The sequence below is a fragment of the Pseudorca crassidens genome, chromosome 7 (assembly GCF_039906515.1).
Source record: "Pseudorca crassidens isolate mPseCra1 chromosome 7, mPseCra1.hap1, whole genome shotgun sequence".
NCBI classification, from domain to species: Eukaryota; Metazoa; Chordata; class Mammalia; order Artiodactyla; family Delphinidae; genus Pseudorca; species Pseudorca crassidens.
In genome coordinates, this window is record NC_090302.1 from 86,834,123 (window position 1) to 86,859,266 (window position 25,144).

Here is a 25,144-nt window from a genome sequence, read left to right on the forward strand (position 1 = left end):
GCAGAAGGATGGAAATAATAAAAATCAGAGAGGAAATAAATAAAATAGCAATAAAGCACAATAGAAAAGGTTAATAAAACCAAGAGCTGGTTTTTTGAAAAGATAAACAAAATTGACAAGTCTCTAGCCAGGCTCACCAAGAAGAAAAGAAAGAGGCCCCAAATAAACAAAATAAGAAATGAAAGAGGAGAAATAGCAACCCATACTGCAGCAGTACAAAAAAATCATGAGAGAATACTATGAACAGTTATATGCCAACAAATCGGGCAACCTAGAAGAAATGGACAAGTTTCTAGAAATAGCCTGCCAAAACTGAGTCCAGAAGAAACAGATAATCAGAACAGACTGATCACTAGAAGTGAAATAGAATCTATGATAATAAAAAAAATTCCCTGCAAACAAAAGTCCTGGATTGGACGGCTTCACCGGAAAATTCTACCATATATGCAAGAAGAACTTATACTTATCCTTTTCAAACTATTTCAAAAAATTGAAGAGGAGGAAACATTCCCAAATTCATTCTATGAAGCTACCATCACCCTGATACCAAAACCAAAGAGGCTACAAAAAGGAAAATTGTAGGCCAATATCTTTGATGAATATAGATGCAGAAATCCTCAACAAAACATTAGCAAACCAAATCCAACAATACATAAAAAGGATCATACACCATGATCGAGTTAGATTCATTCTGGAGTCACAAGGATGTTTCAACACGTGTGAATCAATCAGTGTGATACACCACATTAACAAAAGGAAACAAAAACTACATGATCATCTCAATAGACAGAAAAAGGATTTGACAAAATTCAACACCCATTCATGATTAAAAAAAACTCAATAAAATGGGTATAGAGGGAACATATCTCAACATAATAAATACCATTTGCAACAAACACACAGCCAAAGTAATACTCAACTGTGAAAAGCTGAAAGCCTTCCCTTTAAATTCAGGAACATGACAAGGATGCCCACTCTCACCACTTCTATGCAACATGGTACTGGAAGTCTTAGCCACAGCAGTCAGACCAGAAAAAGAAATAAAAGATCCAAATGGGAAGGGAAGAGGTAGAACTGTCACTATTTGCAGATGACATGATACTCTATATAGAGAACCCAAAATTCTCCACCCAAAAACTATTAGAACTAATAAATGAACTCAGGAAGGTAGCAGGATAAGATTGATATACAGAAATCTGTTGTATTTCTTTACACTGATAATGAAATATCAGAAGAAGAATGTAAAAAAAAAAATCCCATTTAAAACTCACATTAAAAAAGAAAAAAAAAAACCCTAGGAATAAACTTAACCAAAGAGGTGAAAGACCAATATGCCAGGGGTCCCTAACCCCCGGGCCATGGACTGTTATTGAGCTTTAGCCTGTTAGGAACCGAGCTGCACAGCAGGGGTTGAGCGGTGGGTGAGTGAGTGAAGTTTCATCTGCTGCTCCCCATTGCTCACATTACTGCCTGAACCATTGCTTGCATTAGCGCCTGAACCATTCCTCCCCCGCACCACCTGTGGAAAAATTGTCTTCCATGAAACTAGTCCCTGGTGCCAAAAAGGCTGGGGACCACTGCTACATGCTGAAAACTATAAAACATTGGTAAAGGATATTGAAGATGATTCAAAGGAATGGAAAACTATCTCATGCTCTTGGATTGGAAGAAGTAATATTGTTAAAATGGCCATCCTTCCCAAAGCAATCTACAGATATATTGCAATCCCTATCAAAATTCCTGTGACATTTTTCACAGAACTAGAATAAATAATCCTAAAATTTCTATAGAACTGCAAAAGACCCAGAATTGCCAAGGGAATCCTGAGGAAAAAGAACAAAGCTGGAGGTATAACCTGTACAGACTGCAGACTATACTGCAAAGCCACAGAAATCGAAAGTGTGGTTTTGGCACTAAAACAGACATATAGATCAATGGAACAGAATAGACAGCCCAGAAATAAACCCATGCACCTGTGGTCAATTAATCTACAACAAAGGCAAGAATATACAATGGAGGAAAGAATCTCTTCAACAAGTGGTGTTGGGAAAGCTGGATAACTACACGAAAACAGTGAAATTAGAATATTCTCTCACAGCATATACAAAAATAAACTCAAAGTAGTTTAACACCTAAGTACATGACCCCATAAAACTTGTAGAAGAGAACATAAGCAAAACATTTTCTGACATAAATCATAGCAATATTTTCTTAGGTCAGTCTCCCAATGCAAAAAATAAAAGCAAAAATAAACAAATGGGACCTAATCAAACTTAAAAGCTTAGCACAGCAAAGGGAACCATCAACAAAATTAAAAGACAACATACAGAATGGGAGAAAATATTTGCAAATGATGTGACCAAAAAGGGATTAAGATGCAAAATATACAAACATCTTGTACAACTCAATATCAAAAAAGCAAACAACCCAAGCAAAAAAATGGGCAGAATACCTAAATAGGCATTTTAACAAAGAAAACATACAGATGGCCAACAGGCACATGAAAAGATGCTCAACATTGCTAATTATTAGAGAAATGCAAATCAAAACTACAATGAGGTGTTGCCTCACACTGGTTAGAATGGCTATCATCAAAAAGTCTACAAATAATAAATTTTGGAGAGGGTGCAGAGAAAAGAGAATCCTCCTACACTTGGTGGGAATGTAAATCAGTGTATCCACTATGGAAAACAGTATGGAGTTTCCTTAAAAAACTGAAAATAGAGCTACGGTATGATCCAGCAATCCTACTCCTGGGCATATATCTAGAAAAGATGAAAACACTAATTCAAAAAGATACATGCATCCCAGTGTTCATAGCAGCACTATTTGCAATACCCAAGATATGGAAATAACCCAAGTGCCCATTAACAGATGATTGGTTTAATAAGATGTGGTGTGTGTGTGTATACACACACACACAATGGAATATTACTCAGCGCCCCCAAAAGGATGTAGTATTGCCATTTGCAGCAACATGGGTGGACCTAGAGATCATTATGCTTAGTGAAGTAAGTCAAAAAGAAAAGGACAAATACTAATGATATTCTTATGTTCCACTTCTATGTGGAACATAGAAAATTATGTGTATACACACACACACACACAGACAACAGAAAAAGACTCACAGATGTAGAAAATAAACTTATGGTTACCAAAGTGGAGTGGGAGTGAGGAGGGACAAATTAGGAATATGGATTAACAGATACAAACTATTATATATAAAATAGATAAGCAACAAGGATTTACTGTATAGCACAGGGAATTATATTCAATATCTTATAATAAGCTATAATGGAGTATAATCTGAAAAAAAGTAACTGAATCACTGTGCTGTACACCTGAAACTAAAAATATTGTAAATCAGCTATACTTAAGTAAAAAAAAAAAGTAATTGTCCAGTGCTTAAAACTCAGTCATTTGTGGAGTCATTTCTTTATGTCTCCTTTAATCTCAGTTCTATGTAGTACATCAATCATTTTTCTCTCACCAATCTCTTGCTGAATTTTTCAGTAACTTTATTTTTATTCATCAGTTTTTTCTCAACTATGCTTCTTCAACTCTTCTCCATTACCTCCTCAGTCGCCCATGCCAACTCATGGATTTCAAACTGCTGGAGGATAGAAATAAGCCTTTCATCTAAACTTTTGCAGTGCCCAGGACAGTACCTGGCATGTAGTAGGTAATAAGTATATTAATATATTTTATTGAATGCATTATTAAAGTTGAATTGAGTAATCATATCTTTCTGTGGTTATATATTTAATGACCCCTAACCTATGTGCCATGTTCTACGATATACATTTTCCATTAAATGTATGTTAATTAGGCATTATTCATGCATTTTATTGATGAAAAAGTTGAAATTTATGGCGACATTATAGAAATTGCACAGGGTCACATAGGTAGTATAATGTTGGTTGGTCAGACTCCAAAGTCTTTGCCATAGCTCCTGCATTACACCGCCTTTTGTAATGTGGGTTCAGAATGCAGATTTTAAAGAATATTTAAAAACTCAGCAGAAGTTTTGACTATCCTTATTTATCATTATTTTACAATCTTTTAGATAACATAATTTACTGAAAATCTACTTTGTTTATTGTGATATGCAAGACTGTAGTCAGGGCATAAAGCCTCCTTACCTCAGTGAAATGATGCTAACAAAAATAGGTCTTGTTGGGCTTCCCTGGTGACGCAGTGGTTGAGAGTCCTCCTGCCGATGCAGGGGACGCGGGTTCGTGCGCCGGTCCAGGAGAATCCCACATGCCGCGGAGCGGCTAGGCCCGTGAGCCATGGCTGCTGAGCCTGCGCATCCGGAGCCTGTGCTCGCAATGGGAGAGGCCACAACAGTGAGAGGCCCGCGTACCACAAAAAGAAGAAGAAAAAAAAAGCTCTTGTTTATTGAATCATTCTTATGTACTAGCTTGATATTTTACATATTTTTCCTCTTTTTCTCAAGAACTAAAATAATAGTGATTATATCATACATAAATGCATACTCATAAAACTGTAAGGTATAATTTTTTTATTGAGATGAAATTCACATAACATAAATTAACCATTTCAATTTTTGCAATTCAGTGGCATTTAGTGCATTCACAGTGTTGTGCAACCCCCATCTCCCTCTGGTTTCACAACTTTTGCATCTCCACAGAACAATACCCCATACGCATTAAGTAATCAATTTTCTTTTCCCCTTCCCACCATCCCTTGCCAACCACTAATTGATCTTCTGCATCTATAGATTTGCCTTTTCTGAATATTTCATATAAAGGAAATACAGTTGTGACTTTTTGTGTCTGGTGCTTTCATTTAGTGTAATGCTTTCAAGGCTCATCCAAATTGTAGCATGTATCAGTACTTCATCCTTTTTATGGCTGAATAATATTCAATTGCATGTAAATACAACAATTTTGTTTACCCATTTATCCTTTGATGGACATTTGAGTTGTTTCTACGTTTTGGCTACTGTGTATAATGCAGTTATACACATTTGTGTATAAGTTTCTTTGTGGACATATGCTTTCATTTCCCTTCTATATATACCTAGGAGTGGAATTACTAGGTCATATGGTAATTCTATGTTTAATTTTTTGTGCAACTGCTAAACCATTTTCCACAATGGCTGCACCATATTACATTCCCACTAGCAATGTATGAGGTTTCATGTTTCTTCACATCCTTCTCAACACTGTTATTTTCTGTTTTCTTCATAGTAGCTATCCTAGTGCATATGAAGTGGTACCTCACTGTGGTTTTGATTTGCATTTCTGTAATGATCAATGGTGTTGAACAACTTTTCATGTGCTTTTTGGCCATTTTGTATATCTTCTTTGGAGAATTGTGTATTCATGTTGCTATAGATGGAATGTTTGCATCTCCTGAAAATTCATTTGTTGAAACTCTAATCCCCAATGTGATGGTATTTGGAGATGGGGCCTCTGGAAAGGCAATTAGGTCATGAGTGTGAAACCCTCATGATGGTGTTAGTGGCTTTGTAAGAAGAGTTACTAGGAAGTACCCTCTCAGTCTGCGTTCTGTCATCTGAGGATACAAGATGACTGCCATCTGCAAAACAGGAAGTGGGCTTTCACCAGACATCAGATCTACCAGCACATGGATTTTGAAATTCTTAGCCCCCGGAACTCTGAGAAATGAAAGTTTGTTATTTAAGCCATCCAGTCTATGGTAATTTGTTACAGCACTCCAAAGTGACTAAGATACAAGTCTTTTGCCCATTTTTCAGTTGAGCTGGCTGTCCATATATGTATGAGTCTTGATTCTAGTCTTTTTATTGTGTCATTGTTCAGTTTTACTGTACTGAACTCTCAATTTTTTTTTGTTTTTCTTGAATTTAACTTAATTTTTTTATACAGCAGGTTCTTTATTAGTTATCCATTTTATACATATTAGTGTATATATGTCAATCCAAATCTCCCAATTCATCGCACCACCACCACCACCCCCGCCACTTTCCCCTCTTGGTATCCATACGTTTGTTCTCTACATCTGTGTCTCAGTTTCTGCCCTGCAAACCAGTTCATCTGTACCATTTTTCTAGGTTCCACATATATGCGTTAATATACGATATTTGTTTTTCTCTTTTTAACTTATTCCTCTCTGTATGACAGTCTCTAGATCCATCCACGTCTCTAATTTCATCCACGTCACCCAATTTCATTCTTTTTTATGGCTGAACAATATTCCATTGTATATATATATACCACATCTTTATCCGTTTATCTGTCGATGGGCATTTAGGTTGCTTCCATTTCCTGGCTATTGTAAATAGTGCTGCAATGAACATTGGGGTGCATGTGTCTTTTTGAATTATGGTTTTCTCTGGATATATGCCCAGTAGTGAGATTGCTGGATCATATGATTCTATTTTTAGATTTTTAAGGAACCTCCATACTGTTCTCCATAGTGGCTGTATCAATTTACATTTCCACCAACAGTGCAAGAGGGTTCCCTTTTCTCCAGGCCCTCTCCAGCATGTTGTTTGCAGATTTTCAGATGATACCCAATCTAACTGGTGTGAGATGACACCTCATTGTAGTTTTCATTTACATTTCTCTAATAATTAGTGATGTGGAGCAGCTTTTCATGTGCTTCTTGGCCATCTGTATGTCTTCTTTGGAGAAATGTCTATTTAGGTCTTCTGCCCAGTTTTGGATTGGGTTGTTTGTTTTTTTAATATTGAGCTGCATGAGCCGTTTATATATTTTGAAGATTAATCCTTTGTCCATTAATACCTTTGCAAATACTTTCTCCCACTCTGGGGGTTATCTTTTCGTCTGGATTGTAGTGTCCTTTGCCGTGCAAAAACTTTTAACTTTCATTAGGTCCCATTTGTTTATTTTTCTTTTTATTTACATTATTCTAGGAGGTGGATCAAAAAAGATCTTGCTGTGATTTATGTCAAAGAGTGTTCTTCCTATGTTTTCCTCTAAGAGTTTTATAGTGTCCGGTCTTACATTTAGGTCACTAATCCATCTTGATTTTATTTTTGTGTATGGTGTTAGGGAGTGTTCCAATTTCATTATTTTACATGTAGCTGTCCAATTCTCCCAGCATCACTTATTGAAGTGACTGTCTTTTCTCCACTGTATATCCTTGCCTCCTTTGTCATAGATTAGTTGACCATACCTGCGTGGGTTTATCTCTGGGCTTTCTATCCTGTTCCATTGATCTGCACTTCTGTTCTTGTGCCAGTACCATATTGTCTTGATTACTGTAGTTTTGTACTATAGTCTAAAGTCAGGGAGTCTGATTCCTCCAGCTCTGTTTTTTTCCCTCAAGACTGCTTTGGCTATTTGGGGTCTTCTGTGTCTCCATACAAATTTTAAGATTTTTTTCTTCCAGTTCTGTTAAAAAAGCCTTTGGTAATTTGATAGGGATTGCATTGAATCTGTAGATTGCTTTGGGTATTATAGTCATTTTCACAATATTCATTCTTCCAATCCAAAAACATGGTATATCTCTCCATCTGTTTGTATCATCTTTACTTTCTTTCATCAGTGTCTTGTAGTTTTCTGCATACAGGTCTTTTTGTCTCCCTAGGTAGATTTATCCCTAGGTATTTTACTCTTTATGTTGCAATGGTAAATGGGAGTGTTTATTTAATTTCTCTTTCAGATTTTTCATCATTAGTGTATAGGAATGCAAGAGACTTCTGTGCATTAATTTTCTATCCTGCATCTTTACCAAATTCATTGATTAGCTCTAGTAGTTTTCTGGTGGCATCTTTAGGATTCTCTATGTATAATATCATGTCATCTGCAAACAGTGACAGTTTTACTTGCTATTTTCCAATTTGTATTCCTTTTATTTCTTTTTCTTCTCTGATTGCTGTGGCTACAACTTCCAAAACTATGGTGAATAATAGTGGTGAGGGTGGACATCCTTGTCTTGTTCCTGATCTTAGAGGAAATGCTTTTAGTTTTTCACCATTGAGAATGATGTTTGCTGTGGGTTTGTCATATACGGCCTTTATTATATTGAGGTAGGTTCCCTCTGTGCCCACTTTCTGGAGAGTTTTTATCATAAATGGGTGCTGAATTTTGTGAAAAGCTCTTTTTGCATTTATTGAGATGATCATACGGTTTTTCTCCTTCAGTTTGTAAATATGGTGGATCATATTGATTGATTTGCATATATTGAAGAATTCTTGCATCCCTGGGATAAACCCCACTCGATCATGGTATATGATCCTTTTAATGTGCTGTTGGATTCTGTTTGCTAGTATTTTGTTCAGGATTTTTGCATCTCAGTTCATCAGTGATACTGGCCTGTAGTTTTCTTTCTTTGTGACATCTTTGTCTGGTTTTGGTGTCAGGGTGATGGTGGCCTCGTAGAATGAGTTTGTGAGTGTTCCTCCTTGTGCTATATTTTGGAAGAGTTTCAGAAGGATTGGGCTTAGCTCTTCTCTAAATGTTTGATAGAATTCGCCTGTGAAGCCATCTTATCCTGGGCTTTTGTTTGTTAGAAGATTTTTTTTTTTTTTTTTTTTTTGCGATACTGCGGGCCTCTCACTGTTGTGGCCTCTCCCGTTGCGGAGCACAGTCTCCGGACATGCAGGCCCAGTGGCCATGACTCACGGACCTGGCTGCTCCACGGCATGTGGGATCCTCCCGGACTGGGGCATGAACCTGTGTCCCCTGCATCGGCAGGTGGACTCTCAACCACTGCGCCACCAGGGAAGCCCTGTTGGAAGATTTTTAATCACAGTTTCCATTTCAGTATTTGTCATTGGTCTGTTCAGATTTTCTATTCCTTCCTGGTTCAGTCTCGGAAGATTGTGCATTTCTAAGAATTTGTCCATTTCTTCCAGGTTGTCCATTTTATTGCCATATAGTTGCTTGTAGTAATCTCTCATGATCCTTTGTATTTTTGCAGTGTCAGTTGTTACTTTTCCTGTTTCATTTTTAATTCTATTGATTTGAGTCTTCTCCGTTTTTTTCTTGATGAGTCTGGCTAGTGGTTTATCAATTTTGTTTATTTTCTCAAAGAACCAGCTTTTAGTTTTATTGATCTTTGTTACCATTTCCTTCATTTCTTTTTCATTTATTCCTGATCTGATCTTTATGATTTCCTTCCTTCTGCTAACTTTGGGTTTTTTTTGTTCATCTTTCTCTGATTGCTTTAGGTGTAAGCTTAGGTTGTTTATTTGAGTTGTTTCTTTTTTCTTAAGGTAGGATTGTATTGCCATAGACTTCCCTCTTAGAACTGCTTTTGCTGCATCCCATAAGCTTTGGTTCACCTTGTTTTCATTGTCATTTGTTTCTAGGTATTTTTTGATTTCCTCCTCGATTTCTTCAGTGATCGCTTGGTTATTAAGTAGTGTATTGTTCAGCCTCCATGTGTTTGTATTTTTTACAGTTTTTTTACTGTAATTGATATCCAGTCTCATAGCCTTGTGGTCCGAAAAGACACTTGATACGATTTCAATTTTCTTAAATATATCAAGACTTGATTTGTGACCCAAGATATGGTCTGTCCTGGAGAATGTTCCATGACAACTTTAGAACATCGTGTATTCTGTTGTTTTTGGATGGAATGTCCTATAAATATCATTAAGTCCATCTTGTTTAATGTATCATTTAAAGCTTGTGTCTCCTTATTTATTTTCATTTTGGATGACCTGTTCATCGATGAAAGTGGGGTATTAAAATCCCCTACTATGATTGTGTTACTGTCGATTTCCCATTTTATGGTTGTTACTATTTGCCTTATGTATTGAGGTGCTCCTATTTTGGGTGCATAAATGTTTACAATTGTTATATCTTCTTTTTGGATTGATCTCTTAATCATTATGTAGTGTCCTTCTTTGTCTCTTGTAATAGTCTTTGTTTTAAAGTCTATTTTGTCTGATATAAGAATTGCTACTCCAGCCTCTTTTGATTTCCATTTGCATGGAATATCTTTTTCCGTCCCCTCACTTTCAGTCTGTATGTGTCCCTAGGTCTGAAGTGGGTCGCTTTTAGACAGCATATATACTGGTCTTTTTTTGTATCCATTCAGCCAGTCTATGTCTTTTGGTTGGAGCATTTAACCCATTTACATTTAAGGTAATTATCGATATGTATGTTCTTATTACCATTTTCTTAATTGTTTTGTGTTTGTTATTGTAGGTCTTTTCCTTCTCATGTGTTTCCTGCCTAGAGAAGTTCCTTTAGCATTTGTTGAAAGGCTGGTTTGGTTGTGCTGAATTCTCTTAGCTTTTGCTTGTCTGTAAAGGTTTTAGTTTCTCCGTCAAATCTGAATGAGATCCTTGCTCAGTAGAGTAATGTTGGTTGTAGATTTTTCCCTGTCATCACTTTTTTCTTCCATCTTCAATATTAAAATGGCTACACAAAAATTCACCAATTTTGATGTTTTTTTTTTAAATGCACACTGATATGACAGCTGTCACATACAATCTAACAAAATTGTTTTGAATGGAGTTTAGAAGACAACTAAGTGCTACTAGAACCATCTTATGGAAAAAACAGAGCAAACCTTTTGACCAACCCAATAGACTGTCCTATTTTAATTTTTTTTTTTTATTTATTTTTTTTTGCGGTACGCGGGCCTCTCATTGTTATGGCCTCTCCCGTTGCGAAGCACAGGCTCCAGACGCGCAGGCTCAGCGGCCATGGCTCACGGGCCTAGCTGCTCCGCGGCATGTGGGATCTTCCCAGACCGGGGCACGAACATGTGTCCCCTGCATTGGCAAGCAGACTCTCAACCACTGCGCCACCAGGGAAGCCCTAATTTATTTTTATTTTAAGGAAGCTAAGAGTTAGGAAAGCTAAGTGTAATACCTAAGATACTAGTTATCTAAATTTTGAAGGTTAAACCAACATTACATTTCCAGAGTCAACCAAACTTGGTGTTAGTATATATTTCTTTTTTACATTTCTATGTTCCATTTGCTAATATTTTAAGAGTTTTGCTTCTATGTGAGTGTGAGAAATTGGCCTGTAAATTTCCCATATTTTTGTTAGATTTCCTTATCAAGGTTATGTTGAACTCATAAAATGAGTTGAGAACATTTCTCCCTTTTTCTAAAATCTGGAGGAGTTTGTCTAAGACTGGCATTATAGCTTTCTTTAGCACTGGTAGACTTTATTGGTGGCTATTTGACCCTTAGTTTTCTTTGTAGAAGGTTTGTAATTATGTATTTAGATTTCTATAATAGTTATTTGAATGTGTAAAATTTCCATTTCTTCTTGTTTCAGTGTTGATAAGTTCTATTTTTCCATTTCACCTAAAATTTCACAGTTATTGGCATAACAATGTTTATTATGTCTTATACATATTTTTTTTTGTGTTTGCGTGTTCTCTTAGTTTCTCTTTTTTTTTTTTAATCAATTTTCTAGGGGTCATCACTTTTAAAAATCTTTTAACAGAAGATCATTTGGCTTTGTCAATCTTTTTTATTTTATGCTTTTTCATGCTTTATAATTCTATTTTTGTGTGTTAAGTTTTCTGTTATTTTTATATATTTTTCAGATAGATTCTTAAATATTTTATTAGCTGGTTCTCTTCTGTCCTAATATATATGCATTTAAGTTCATAAAGCATGTCTTTAAGTGTATTCCACAAATATAATATGTAATTATTACTCATTAGTATTCAACTTAAATATTTTCTAATCTCCACTGTGAGTTCTACTTTGAAATATATTCCTTACTTTCCAAATATTTGGGGATTTTCTGTTTATATTTTTTGTTATTTCTGATTTCTTGCACTGTGACCAAAGAACATATTGTGTATGATTTTTGTCTATTGGATGTATTAAGATTTGCTCTATGACTTTCATGTCAAATTTGGTAAATATTTTATGTGTACTTTAAGTGAAACTATGTTTTGCTGTAGTTTACAGTGGTCTATCAAATGTTTATTAGATAAAGTTTGCTTACCATTTTATTCAAATATTCTATATCTTTACTGATTTCTTTGTTTTTTTCTTACTAAGTTATTTCAAAATCTACCATTGTGCTTATCAATTTGACTACTTTTGTTTCAGTAAATGTTTCTTCTTTAGTAATTTACACTTCGTATAACTTCCAAATGAATTAATCAGTATCAAGTGTGCCTCTTTAATATAGTAATGCTTTTTGCCTCAGTATTATATTAATATAGCTATATCAACTTTCGTTGGGTTTTTGTTTGAATGGTCTTTCTCTACCTCTTGTTGTAGATGTTTTTTGTGTAAGTGGCACACATATTGTGAACAGAACCTCCATACTGTTCTCCATAGTGTCTGTACCAACTTACATTCCCACCAACAGTGTAGGAGGGTTCCTTTTTCTCCACACCCTCTCCAGCATTTATTATTTATAGACTTTTTGATGATGGCCATTCTGACTGGAGTGAGGTGATACCTCATTGTAGTTTTGATTTGCATTTCTCTAATAATTAGTGATGTTGAGCATTTTTTTCATGTTCCTTTTGGCCATCTTTATGTCTTCTTCGGAGAAATGTCTATTTAGATCTTCTCCCCATTTTTTGGTTGAGTTGTTTGTTTTATTGATGTTGAGTTGTATGAGCTATTTGTATATTTTGGAAATTAATCCCTTGTCAGTCCCATCATTTGCAAATATTTTCTCCCATTATGTAGGTTGTCTTTTGTTTTGTTTATGGTTTCCTTTGCTGTGGAAAAGGTTTTCAATTTAATTAGGTCCCAGTTTATTTTTATTTCCATTACTCTAGGAGACGGATCCAAAAAGATATTGCTGCGTTTTATGTCAGAGTGTTCTGCCTGTGTTTTTCTTTAGGAGTTTTTTACATTTAGGCAGTGACAGATTCAATGCAATCCCTATCAAATTACCAAAGGCATTTTTCACAGAAGTAGAGCAAAAAATTTTAAAATTTGTATGGAAACACAAAAGACCCCAGATAGACAAAGTAATCTTGAGAAAGAAAAAACAGAGTTGGGGGAATCAGGCTCCCTGACTTCAGACTGTTCTATAAAGCTTCAATAATCAAAGGCATATGATACTGGCACAAAAACAGACATAGATCAGTGGAACAGGGTAGAAAATCCAGAAATAAACCCATGCACCTGTGGTCAATTAATCTATGACAAAGGAGGCAAGAATATACAGTGGAGAAAAGACAATCTCTTTAATTAGTGGCACTGGGAAAACTGGACAGCTACATGTAAAGAATGAAATTAGAAGATTCTCTAACACCATATACAAAAAATAAAGTCAAAATGGATTAAAGACTTAAATAAAAATATCACTCCGTTGTATAGTGTCTCCACTGTTTTTGCTGCAAGATCAGCTATTTGTCTAATTGTTGCTTAATAGATAATCTGTTTTTTCCTCTGACCACTTTTAATATATTTCTGTCTCAAATTTTGAGCAGTTTTTTCCCTGCAGGAACTACTTGTGGATTTTTTTTTTTTTTTTTGGCTTCATGTTCTTAGTCGACATGGAATATGTGGCTTTTTAAAAAAATTATTTAATCTATTTTTGGCTGTGCTGGGTCTTCTTTGCTGTGTACGGGCTTTCTCTAGCTGCGGCAAGTGAGGGCTACTCTTCGTTGCAGTACGCGGGCTACTCATTGCAGTGGCTTCTCTTGTTGTGGAGCATGGGCTCTAGAGCGCAGGCTCAGTAGTTGTGGTGCGTGGGCTCAGTAGCTCTGCGGCATGTGGGATCTTCCTGGACCAGGGGTTGAACCCTTGTTCCCTGCATTGGCAGATGGATTCTTAACCTCTGTGTATGGCTTGATTTTTGAAATCAGTTTTTGAAAGCTTTCAGCCTTTATCTCTTCAAATACTTCTGCACCATTCTTTTTTTCTATCACTTGAGATTCACATTGTAGGATCTACACCATGTTGAAAACACTATTTTTTTATAGTTTTTCTAATTCTCTCATATTTTTTCTTTAGATTTTAAGATTTGTATAACTTATTTTTCTAAAGTAATGATCAGTTATTTTCCCCCATATATATGTATACCTCATATATTTTCCCCTTAATATTTAAAACAACTCTTCCAGTATTATATTTGGTATTTTCATATAAGTTTAGTTATTCAAAGAGATTAACTTAGTTGCCCAAGTTCACATATCTGCCAAGCAACTTAGGTTGAAATTTGAACCAAGGTCTAGTTTAAATATCTCTTGCTTTTCATTGTATGAAGTTACATTTCCTTTTTTCCTATGTCTTTTTGTCCTTCTCATTTGATATTTGGAGAATAGCTGTTATTCAGAATGGTGTGTATAATGATGAATTGCCTTAGTTTATCTTAAAATAACATTGTCATTCCACCTATATGTATTGGATACAGAAAAATACACAAATTTTTGAGCCAAGTATTACCCCTTTAATGAGTTTATTTTCTATAAGGAAAAAGGAATGTACACAGTTTATTATAATAGAGAATATGATATCTCAACTGATGAGATCAAGAAAGAATTCATTGAGTGAGTAGAACTTATCATGGAAGAGATGGCAATGTGAGAATTTTTATTTTAATTTTTTTTTATTGCATTCAAGGGTAACTTTTATATTATAGATTTGTTTGTTAATACAAATAAAGAAAACCAATACTAGTGGTTCATATTGTGTTTCCTCCCAGCAAATCTATTTGTACATACTCAAATTGTCACTTACTGAGTATTCAGGTAAACAGTAAAATTTTGTCCATCATGATACACAGTGATTGAAAAAATTGGATTTTTTCTCCGTAGGTTATTTCATTTTTGGCTGCAGTTTTGGGTAAAAAGGGAACTCGTGAAGATATTGAAAATAATATGCCAGAGTTTTTACTAAGAAGTATGAAAAAGGAACCCCTTTCTTCTACAGCAAAAAAGGTAAGATATCTAGAAATGTACAGTTCATGAAGCTGGTATTGCAAAAGTGTCTGGAAACTTTTAAACATTATACATTATAGTATAAATTTAAAACATAAGGATTTAAAGACATTATTTAAACATTTCTTTCATAGACCTAATTTCTGAAGGATTATCAGTTTTGTCCTCAAGTTAGATATGATTGACTCTGAAAATAGCAAAATGTAATTTCAGTTTGAATTTTGGGGGTGGGTTGGGGCTTTCAATCTTTTGCTTGGCAAGATTTACATGACTTGATTTGATTAATTTGTTAAATTTCCATGAATGTGTATGTAAACTTAATTGAAGTCCATTGTATTGTTTTTTATCTATATGAGAATGAAATACAGACAGTAGTAGATATTGCTAACACAGGTGCCTCAATGATAAAGTTGCATAGCAGAATAATTACCTCCTGAATATATGAAACAAATCCATCCTATACAAGGAACATCAAAGTTGGAATCAGAGAGGCTAAGGTCTAGGCTTGTCACTGTCTCTGCCCATGTGACTGTTAAGGCTATTCATATCCATTCTTCAGCTTTTTCCTTTGTAAATGTGTGTTTATAAATATCTTATACATAATTCTTACAAAAAATAAAAGATTTCTAAAAAAAATGAAATGCAAAAAAGAAAGGTGTACTATAGGTATGTGTCTGACTTTTATATTGTCCTCAGCATCCAGGAAACTGGATAGAAATAAAGTTTAACTGATTTCGTGAAATCCTTACCATATTATGGTGATGATCCACTTTCTGCACGTTTTTAAACAGTGTCTTTTACATATTTCTTATATATAAGATTGCTGAGAAGTCCAAGTTTACTCTTGTCTATGATTAAGGGCATTTCAGTGTAAAATTTTGAGAAGTATTGGCTTAAGGTATTAAAAAATCTTATTACTTTAAATTTCCTATTATTTTCAATAGCATAGGCACATTCTTTTTTTTTTTTTTTTTGCGGTTCGCGGGCCTCTCACTGTTGTGGCCTCTCCCGTTGCGAAGCACAGGCTCCGGACGTGCAGGCCCAGCGGCCATGGCTCACGGGCCCAGCCGCTCTGTGGCATGTGGGATCCTCCCAGACCAGGGCACAAACCTGCGTCCCCTGCATTGGCAGGTGGACTCCCAACCACTGCACCACCAGGGAAGCCCTAGGTCCATTCTTAGTGTCAATTTAAATTTGATCCTAAAGAAGCATTATAATTCTTAATGTGTTTTATGTTTTCAAGAGTTCAAGTACTGTTTTTAGCTTTGTTTTCAGATTGATTTGAATGTGTTGAACCATCCTTGCATCCCTGGAATAAATCTCACTTGACGATGGTGTATGATCCTTTTAATGTATTGTTGAATTCAGTTTGCTAGTATTTCACTGAGGATTTATGTTTATCAGGGATATTAGCCTGTAATTTTCCTTTCTTGTGGTGTTCTTGTCTGGTTTTGGTATCAGGGTAATGCTGGCCTTGTAAATGTTTGGAAGTATCACCTCCTCTTCTATGTTTTTTGGAAGAATGTGGGAAGAATTGGTGTTAATTTGGTAGAATTTACCAGTGAAGGTGTCTGCTCCTAGATTTTTATTTGTTCGGAGGTTTTTGGTTAACGATTGACTCTCCTTACTAGTAATTGTTCCGTTCCGATTTTCTGTTTCTTCATGATTCAGTCTTGGTAGGTTGTCTGTTTATAGTAATTTGTCCATTTCTTCTAGTTTATCTAATTTGGTGGTGTATAATAGTGCAGAGTAATTTCATATGATCCTTTGTATTTCTGTGTTATTATTTGTAATGTCTCCTGTTTCATTTCTAATTATATTTACTTGAGCCTTCTCTCTTTTTCTTAGTCTAGTTAAGGGTGTCAGTTTTGTTTATCTTTTCAAAAAACAGCCCTTAGTTTTATTAATTTTTTCTATTATCTCTCTAGTCTCTATTTCATTTATCCTGTCTGATCTTTGTTGTTTCTTTCCTTCTAACTTTGGGCTTAATTTGTTCTTCTTTTTCTAGATTCTTAAGGTATAAAGTTGGGTTGTATATATGACTTTTTTTTAAATATAGGCATTTATCACTATATACTTCCCTCTTAGAACTCCTTTTGCTGTGTCCCATAAGTTTTGGTATGTTGTGTTTCAGTTTTCATTTGTCTTAAGGTATTTTTTGATTTCGTTTTTGATCTCTTCTTTGACCCATTGGCTGTTGAGGAGCATATTATTTAATCTCGACATATTTGTGGATCTTTTAGTTTTCTCCTTTGATTGATATCATACCATTATGTGATAAGATATTTGATATGATTTCAGTCTTCTTAAGTTTATTAAGACTTGTCTTGTCTCCTAACATTTTATCTGTCCTGGAGAATGTTCCATATGTGCTTGAGAAGAATATGTATTCTGCTCCTGTTGAATGTTCTGTATGTGTCACTAGGTCCATCTGATGCAATGTGTAGTTTAAGTTCAATGTTTCTTTATTGATTTTCTGTCTGAGTGATCCATTGTTGAAAGTGGAGTATTGAAGTTCCCTATTATTTTATTGTTGTCATTTTTTTCCTCTTCACATCTGTTAATATTTCCTTTATATATGTAGGTGTTCTGATATTGGGTGTATAAATATTTACAGCTGTTACATCCTCTTGATGAATTGACCCTTTTATCATGATCTAATGACCTTCTTTGTCTCTAAGAATAGCTATCCCCACTTTCTTTTGGTTTCCATTTGCATGGAATATCATTTTCCATCCACTCACTTGAAGTTTATATGTGTCTTTAAAGCTGAAGTGAATTTCGTTGGTAATATGTGTTTGGGTCTTTTTTTTAAAAAATCCATTCAACCACTTTATGTCTTTTGATTGGAGAATTTAATCTATTTACATTTAATGTTCCATTTGTTTCCATGACCCAGTCCTTCCAACTGCCTGTTCTTCATTGAGTTTTTTTTGTTGTTTTATTTTGTTGGTTGTTGTCATATTTAAGTTTCTTCTAGGAAAACTTTCTTTGTGGGTTTTCTTTTTTTTTTTTTTTTTTTGGAAGTTTTCTCTTATGTAGGTAAAGGACGGATTCCTCAGGTCTTCAAGTATGTCAGTTCTCATCTGTTTTTGTAGTGTTCTGATCATCCGGTAGTGCCCTTCCAGGCATTTTACTGCTATTATGGATTTATTTTTATATTTGTTCTTTTGTTTTATTGGCATCAATAAATGCATGTGTTTAGTTAATCATTTGAACTGGAATTCTATAAAGAATGTTTTTAATGAGATTACCAGTGACGTCCTACAGTATTCCCCAGAAGCAAATCCAAACAAAACTTATAATTTTGTGTGATGAAATTTACAAAAGATAAATTTGTCTTGATCCATTTAAAACCTCAGTGCATTTTTAAAAGATAGTCTGTTGGGCTTCCCTGGTGGCACAGTGGTTGAGAATCTGCCTGCCAATGCAGGGGACATGGGTTCGAGCCCTAGTCTGGGAAGATCCCACATGCCGCGGAGCAACTGGGCCCGTGAGCCACAATTACTGAGCCTGAGCGTCTGGAGCCTGTGCTCCGCAACAAGAGAGGCCGCGATAGTGAGAGGCCCATGCACCGCGATGAAGAGTGGCCCCTCCTTGCCACAACTAGAGAAAGCCCTCACACAGAAACGAAGACCCAACACAGCCATAAATAAATAAATTTAAAAGATAGTCTATTAAATAGCTAGAAGAGAAATAAATTTCTTTATATTTATTATGCTAATGCCAAAATTGCAATGGAATATTGAAAAATTAATGTTCGAACTACTTGAAAAAAGTCCTTTTAATGAATTTAAATGTTATCAATTAAGGAGTGATGGGTTTGAGGTATGTATGTGTGATACACGATGCATCTTATATATATTTTTAACCTTTTCAAGTGTGAATAAATCATCTAAGAATGTGTGAAATAGATGTTTTGTGCCAAGAATAAATTCCTAAAGGAAAAGATACAAACTATACATTTCAAATATTCTTGGAATGATTCTTTAGATTTAGGCTGTTAAGATTGGAATTCAGTCTTTATGAAAATGAATCAAAGTAAATTCTTTTAAAAATACTACTATCTTGTATGATAAAACTTTAAAGATTCTGTGTAAAATTCATAATCAGTATTAATGCAGAGAGGGAGGATTTTTCTAGCAGTCATAATGCCAGCATCAGACACAATTTCCATGGTGATTAAACAAAAAATTTTCCAGTATTTTATTTACTGTACACTATTTCTTTAGTTTATTATCTTGCAAATGATGCTACTTGTTTGATTTTTTGCTACTGAGTTCTTCATATATTTTCAATATTAACCCCTTGTTATATACATGGTCTGCAAATATTTTCTCCCATTTAGTAGATTTCCTTTTCATTTTGTTGATGGTTTTCTTTGTTGTACAGAAGCTTTTTAGCTTGATGTAGTCCTGCTTTTTGGTTTTTGCTTTTGTTGCCTTTGCCTTTGGTGTCAAATCAAAAAAATCATTGTCAAGATGTAAAGGAGCTTACTGCATATGTTTTCTTCTAGGAGTTTTATGGTTTCAGGTCTTAATTTCAAGTCTTTAATCCATTTTGAGTTCATTTTTGTGTATGGTATAAGACAGTGACCCAGTTTCATTCTTTTGCATGTGGTTATCCAGTTTTTCCAGCACCATTTATTGATATCTTGACAATATTTATTCTTCCATGAGCATTGATTATCTTACTATTTATTTGTGACATTTAAAATTTTTTTCATCAGTGTCTCATAGTTTTTAGTATACAGGTTTTTTATTTCTTTGTTTAAATTTATTTCTAGTTATTTTATCCTTTTTGATACAGTTGTAAATGAGATTGTTTGCTTAATTTCTCTTTCTAATAGTTGTTAGTGTATAAAAATAAAACGAATTTTTGTATTGATTTTGTATCCTGTAACTTTACTCAATTTCTTTATTAATTCTAACAGTTTTCTGGTGGAATGTTTAGGGTTTTCCGTGTATTTCTGTGTCTTTGGCAAATAGTGACAGTTTTACTTCCTTTCAAATTTGGATTTTTTTCCCCCCTCTGGTTAGGATTTTCAGTACTATGGGAATAAAAGTGGTGAAAGTGTGCATCTTTGTCTTGTTCCTTGTCATACAGGAAAAGTTTTCAGCTCTCACTATTGAGTATGATGTTAACTGTGTGCTGGTCGTATATGGCCTTTATTATGTTGAGGTATGTTGTCTCTGTACCCAATTTGTTGAGTTTTTATCATAAATGGATGTTGAATTTCCTCAAATGCTTTTTCTGCTCTGTTGAGATGACCGTATGGTTTTTATTCTTCATTTTGTTAATGTGGTGTATCATGCAGTTGATTTGCATATGTTGAATCGTCCTTGCATCTATGGAATAAATCTCACTTGATCATAATTTATGATCATTTTTGATGTATTGTTGGATTCATCTTGCTAATATTTCATTGAGGATTTTTATATTTATGTTCATCAGGGATATAGCCTATAATTTTCCTTTCTTGTGGTATCCTTGTCTGGTTTTGGTATCGGGCCTCATAAAATAAGTTTGGAAGCATCCCCTGCTCTTCTGTTTTTTCAAAAAGTTTGAGAAGGATTGGTATTAATTCTTCTTTGAATGTTTGATAGATTTTACCAGTGAAGCTGTCTGGTCCTGAACTTTTGTTTATTTGGAGGTTTTTGGTTACTTATTCAATTTCCTTACTAGGAACTGTTCTGTTCAGATTTTCTATTTCTTCATGATTCAGTCTTGATACATTGTATGTTTCTAAGAATATATCCCTTTCTTCTAGTTTTCCAATTTGTTGGCATAAAATTGTTAGTAGTTGTCTCTTATGATCCTTTTTATATCTGTGGTATCAACTGTAAGTTCTCCTCTTTTATTTCTGATTTTATTTGAGCTCTCTATCTTTATTTCTGTTATGTCTAGCTAAAGGTTTGCCAATTTTGTGTGTGTTGTCAGAGAATCAGCTCTTAGTTTCATTAACCTTGTCTGTCATCTTTTTAGTCTCTAGTTTGTTTATTTCCACTCTGATCTTTATTATTTTCCTCCTTCTACTAACTTTAGGCTTCATTTTCTAGTTTGTGTTTTTCTAGTTCCTTGAGGTGTAAGTTTGGTTGTGTATTTGAGAATTTTTTTGTTTCTTGAGGTAGTCATTTATCACTATGAACTTTCCTCATAGAACTGCTTTTGCTGCAGCAATAAATTTTGGTACATTATATTTCCATTTTCATTTGTCTTAAGGTATTTTTTGATTCCTCCTTTGATTTCTTCTTTGACTCATTGGTTGTTCAGTAGCATGTTGTTTACTATACACAAATTTGTGAATTTTCCAGTTTTTGTCTTGTAATTGATTTCTAGTTTTATACCACTGTCATCAGGAAAGATGCTTGATATGATTTCAACCTTCATAAATATATTGACTTTTTTTGTGGCTTAACATATGGTCTATCCTGGAGAATGTCACATGTGAACTTAAGAATACATTCTGCTGCTTTTGGAATCATTTGTATATAAGTTATAAGTCAATCTGGTCTAAGTTATTTAAGGTGCCACATATATTTTTAAATTTGACTTTCTTAATTCTTTGATATTCTTGTTAGTTAATTTACTGTTCATTTATTTGCTTTACTTATGTTTTCTGAAAATATAATTTTACTTGTCATTTCCATTCTCATGTTTTATTTACTTTTGTTTAATTAGAAGAGATGATATTTATTGTTTTGCTCTCCATTGATCTAAGTGATATTGGTCTATAATTTTCTACTTTGTTAAGACTGTTTATCAAGTTTTGGTATTCCTATTATGCTGCTTTTCTAAAAGGGATTTGCAGAGGCTCCTAGAGTGGATTCTCAACTTAAATTTCCATATATTAAATAGCCGTAATATATCAAAGGAAAAGTTATCAATTATGCACAATTAGGATGTAAATTAATTAGATTTGGCATTTTTGAAAGAATTAAGATTGTAGAGTTAATTACAGGGAATATGCTTTAGAGTTTTGCGTTAAATAGCAAAAATTCCAATTTTATGGTCTGTAAGTTCTCTCAATATAGGTACATTTTATTTTTCAGCTTGATATCACACTTCCTCCAATGTGAAATTTTTACTTTGGCTCTGGTGGTCTGTCATTGTCCTCTGCATAGACAGTGCTATTCCTACCTTGCCACTGACACATGCTTTTATTCATTATTTCATTTATCAACTGAACACCTTTGTTTTCTAAGCACAGCACAAAGTACCATAGTTACAGTGGCAAATAAGAATGTTATGCATCTCAAGGTCATAGGCTTTCTGATTTAAGGTGCTAACATGATATATCATTGTTGGTTAAGAGCTTTGGCATTACACAGACATGGGTTCAAATACTTACTTTTCCACTTTATAGCATTATGACCTTGGGCATATTATTTAACACATCTATACTTTAGTTTTCTCATCTCTAAAAAGGAAATAATAAATATTTTTACTTTATAGCATTTTTATGTGAAGTTCTTGGGTTAATGTCTGTTAAATGGCATAACTCAGTTTTCTTACCTCTTTTAGTATTAAAATGAGTTATTGATCCATTTGATTTACCTTTTACAACTTTGAAGACCAATAATGTCTATAAGGACTGTCTTAATTTTTAAACAACTTCTGGAATCTTAGGGCCGATTCTAGGAATCTTTAGGTTCATTGGCACCTTTTTTTTTTTTTATGTTTGGGATTTATTTATTTATTTATTTATTTTAGCACCTTTGTTGGAGTATAATTGCTTTACAATGGTGTGTTAGTTTCTGCTGTACAACAAAGTGTAGATTCGTTGACACCTTTGATGAATGACCCCTCGAGTGGAAAACTGCTCAAAGTGCTCAGATGGAGTTTGGATAACATTTTCATCTTATGATATTAAAAAGTAAAAAGGTTGGGGGGTTGGGCAGAGACAATAACTGGGCTTATTACTTGGAGCCCAAATTTTTTATTTGAAGGTAGTAGGAGAAAAATGGAATTCATAAGATAAATTCCGAGCCAGAAGATGAAACTATTTGAGATGAATCACGTATGACATAAAAGTACTTATATATGCTTGATGCTGGGGTAGAAGAAAGGAACTCTCACATTTAGTAGGTTAATCTTCTCTTCTTTTTCTTTTTCTTGTTTCTAAAACAAAGTCACAGATATGACATCTTACAACTGACAAATGGCCCAGCTGAAATGTTTCATAGAAGAGAGTGTAGGATTTAGAGTAGTACTGTATTATTTTTTTGTTTGTTATTTTATTTTTTTATTTGTATGTATGTGTAATTGGCTCATCTTTATCAAGTAGGACAAGTATAAAACTGCAGAAAAGAAACTTACTTAAAACCCTATTAAAGATAATAGCTTAGGAATAGTGGTAACAGTAGGAGATAAAAACATTAAAAATTAAAATGGCTGATGACAACAGGATTTGGGATTAGTACAGGAAATGTTGGTGAAACCCCAAAACATTTATTTCAAGATTAAACAGAAATATTGTTAATCTTAATGGGTTAGGGCAGAAGTCCCACTTACATGAGTTAAGAGAGAACAGGAGGAGAGTAAGTAGGGACAGCAAGTATTGATAACTCCTGAGGATCATTTCTATAAAGAAAGTAAAGTAATGGGGGATAGCTAGAGAGAGATGTAGGTTTAAGAAGGAACTTTTTTGTTTGTTAGGTTTGTTTTTTAACGCTGAGAAATATATATTAGAATGTGTTTGCTTGGGGTTGTATGCGGTCCATTGAAAAGCAGAATGTAATCATGTTGGGCAGATTGGGAACAGTTTCTTCATCATTGACTTCAGGTTGACAGGAAGTGATTGGAGCCACTATATAAGTTCAGGGTTTGTCTTTAGAAAAGAACATGGACAGTTCACCCATGGTAATAGATGGGAGAGCAGAATATATAGAAGTAATTATAGGTAGGTTATTGATCTAGTGATAAGAGAAGAGGTTTTCTTCTAATTGCTTCAATTTTCCAGTGAATTTTCCAGGTTATCAACTGATAGTATCTGAGAGAGGGGGAGAGGAAATGGACTAGGAAAGTGAAAAGGAAAGAGAGCTCTGGAAGACCATACATTTCAATAAAAAACCTGGCCTGCTTTGCATATTTCTATTACCCACATGGCCCTTGAAGTTATTACTGGGATCCTGATTATACTCTCTTTTTTTTTTGTTTTGGAGAATTATTTTTTTCTTATCTCTCAACTCCTTTTGGGGGGAAAATAAAAAATAGCTGCTCCTTTGGACAAGGTTGGGTATCTATTTTTTTCCTAATAAGCTGCTAAGTAAACAACAGTACTTTTTGATGGACTTCTAAGTCCAGATATATTCAGTTTCTCAGTTGTATTTATACTTATTAACTACAGTGTCAAAAATCAAGGAATAGGACTATTGATATTCTGGATTTAACTTTGGGGTTCTTTTTCATTTAAAAAATTATATCATTAAATTTTTTTTCTTCTTTTTACAGATGTTCTTAATAGTTGCTCCTCTTTCTGTCCTCTACAACTGGAGGGATGAACTGGACACCTGGGGATATTTCAGAGTCACTATTTTACATGGTAACAAAAAAGACAGTGAACTGACTCGTGTGAAACAGAGGAAATGTGAAATTGCTCTAACAACATATGAAACACTGCGCTTATGTCTGGATGAACTTAACAGGTAATCGAAATAATGGGAATGATTGCATTAGTATTCTGTTTATGTCAATTGTATTTATCCCTTTATATTGTGATTTTTTTAAAGCTCTAAATATTCTTTAGCATGATTTAACTTTATTTCAGGATTATTGAAATAGACAGTTTATAATAATTAACTTATTTTCTAAGAAGAAAATCCTGAGTCAGATTTTATACAGTTCCTTATTTAATTTCCTCTATTACCTAGCCAAACAATGCATGTTAATGCATAGGACTTGTCCTAAATCTCATGTGCAACCTTTTATGTGTATGATACCTCTGGACTAAAACAGTGATTTTCATGAATTATTTTAATTATGGGAGTCTGTTGTGAATATAGAGTGGCAAAAAGAGCATATACATATTGAGAACCACTATTCCAGGACTATAAGTACCCAAAAGAAATGAACTGTATCTTAAGATTTTAGTGGGGAATCTAGAGACAGGCAATTATAAAGTCATGTGAACGCTATAATATGAAACAGGGGATGTTATAGGAGCACATGAGGAGCCTGACTGCTGCAGAGTGAGGAGAGTAGTCAGGGAGCTTCCCAGAGAAGATGACCTATGAGCTGAGTGAGAATTGAAGGATAGGTAAGAATAGGAAAGAGCAGGAAAATAATCCAGGAAGAGGGAACAAACAACATTTGCAGAGAGGACTTCCCTAGT

The 25,144-nt window shown here is 34.3% G+C and overlaps 1 protein-coding gene across 6 annotated transcripts in view; it reads left to right on the forward strand.

Moving 5' to 3' along the window:
* Positions 1-25,144, forward strand: part of ERCC6L2 (ERCC excision repair 6 like 2) — a 139,363-nt gene that overhangs the window by 19,408 nt on the left and 94,811 nt on the right. For all 6 annotated transcript variants that reach the window (XM_067744826.1, XM_067744827.1, XM_067744830.1 and 3 more), the window contains exons 3-4: positions 14,689-14,811; positions 24,265-24,458. In XM_067744826.1, the coding sequence (XP_067600927.1) occupies positions 14,689-14,811; positions 24,265-24,458 (317 nt within the window). The remainder of the gene's footprint in view (positions 1-14,688; positions 14,812-24,264; positions 24,459-25,144) is intronic.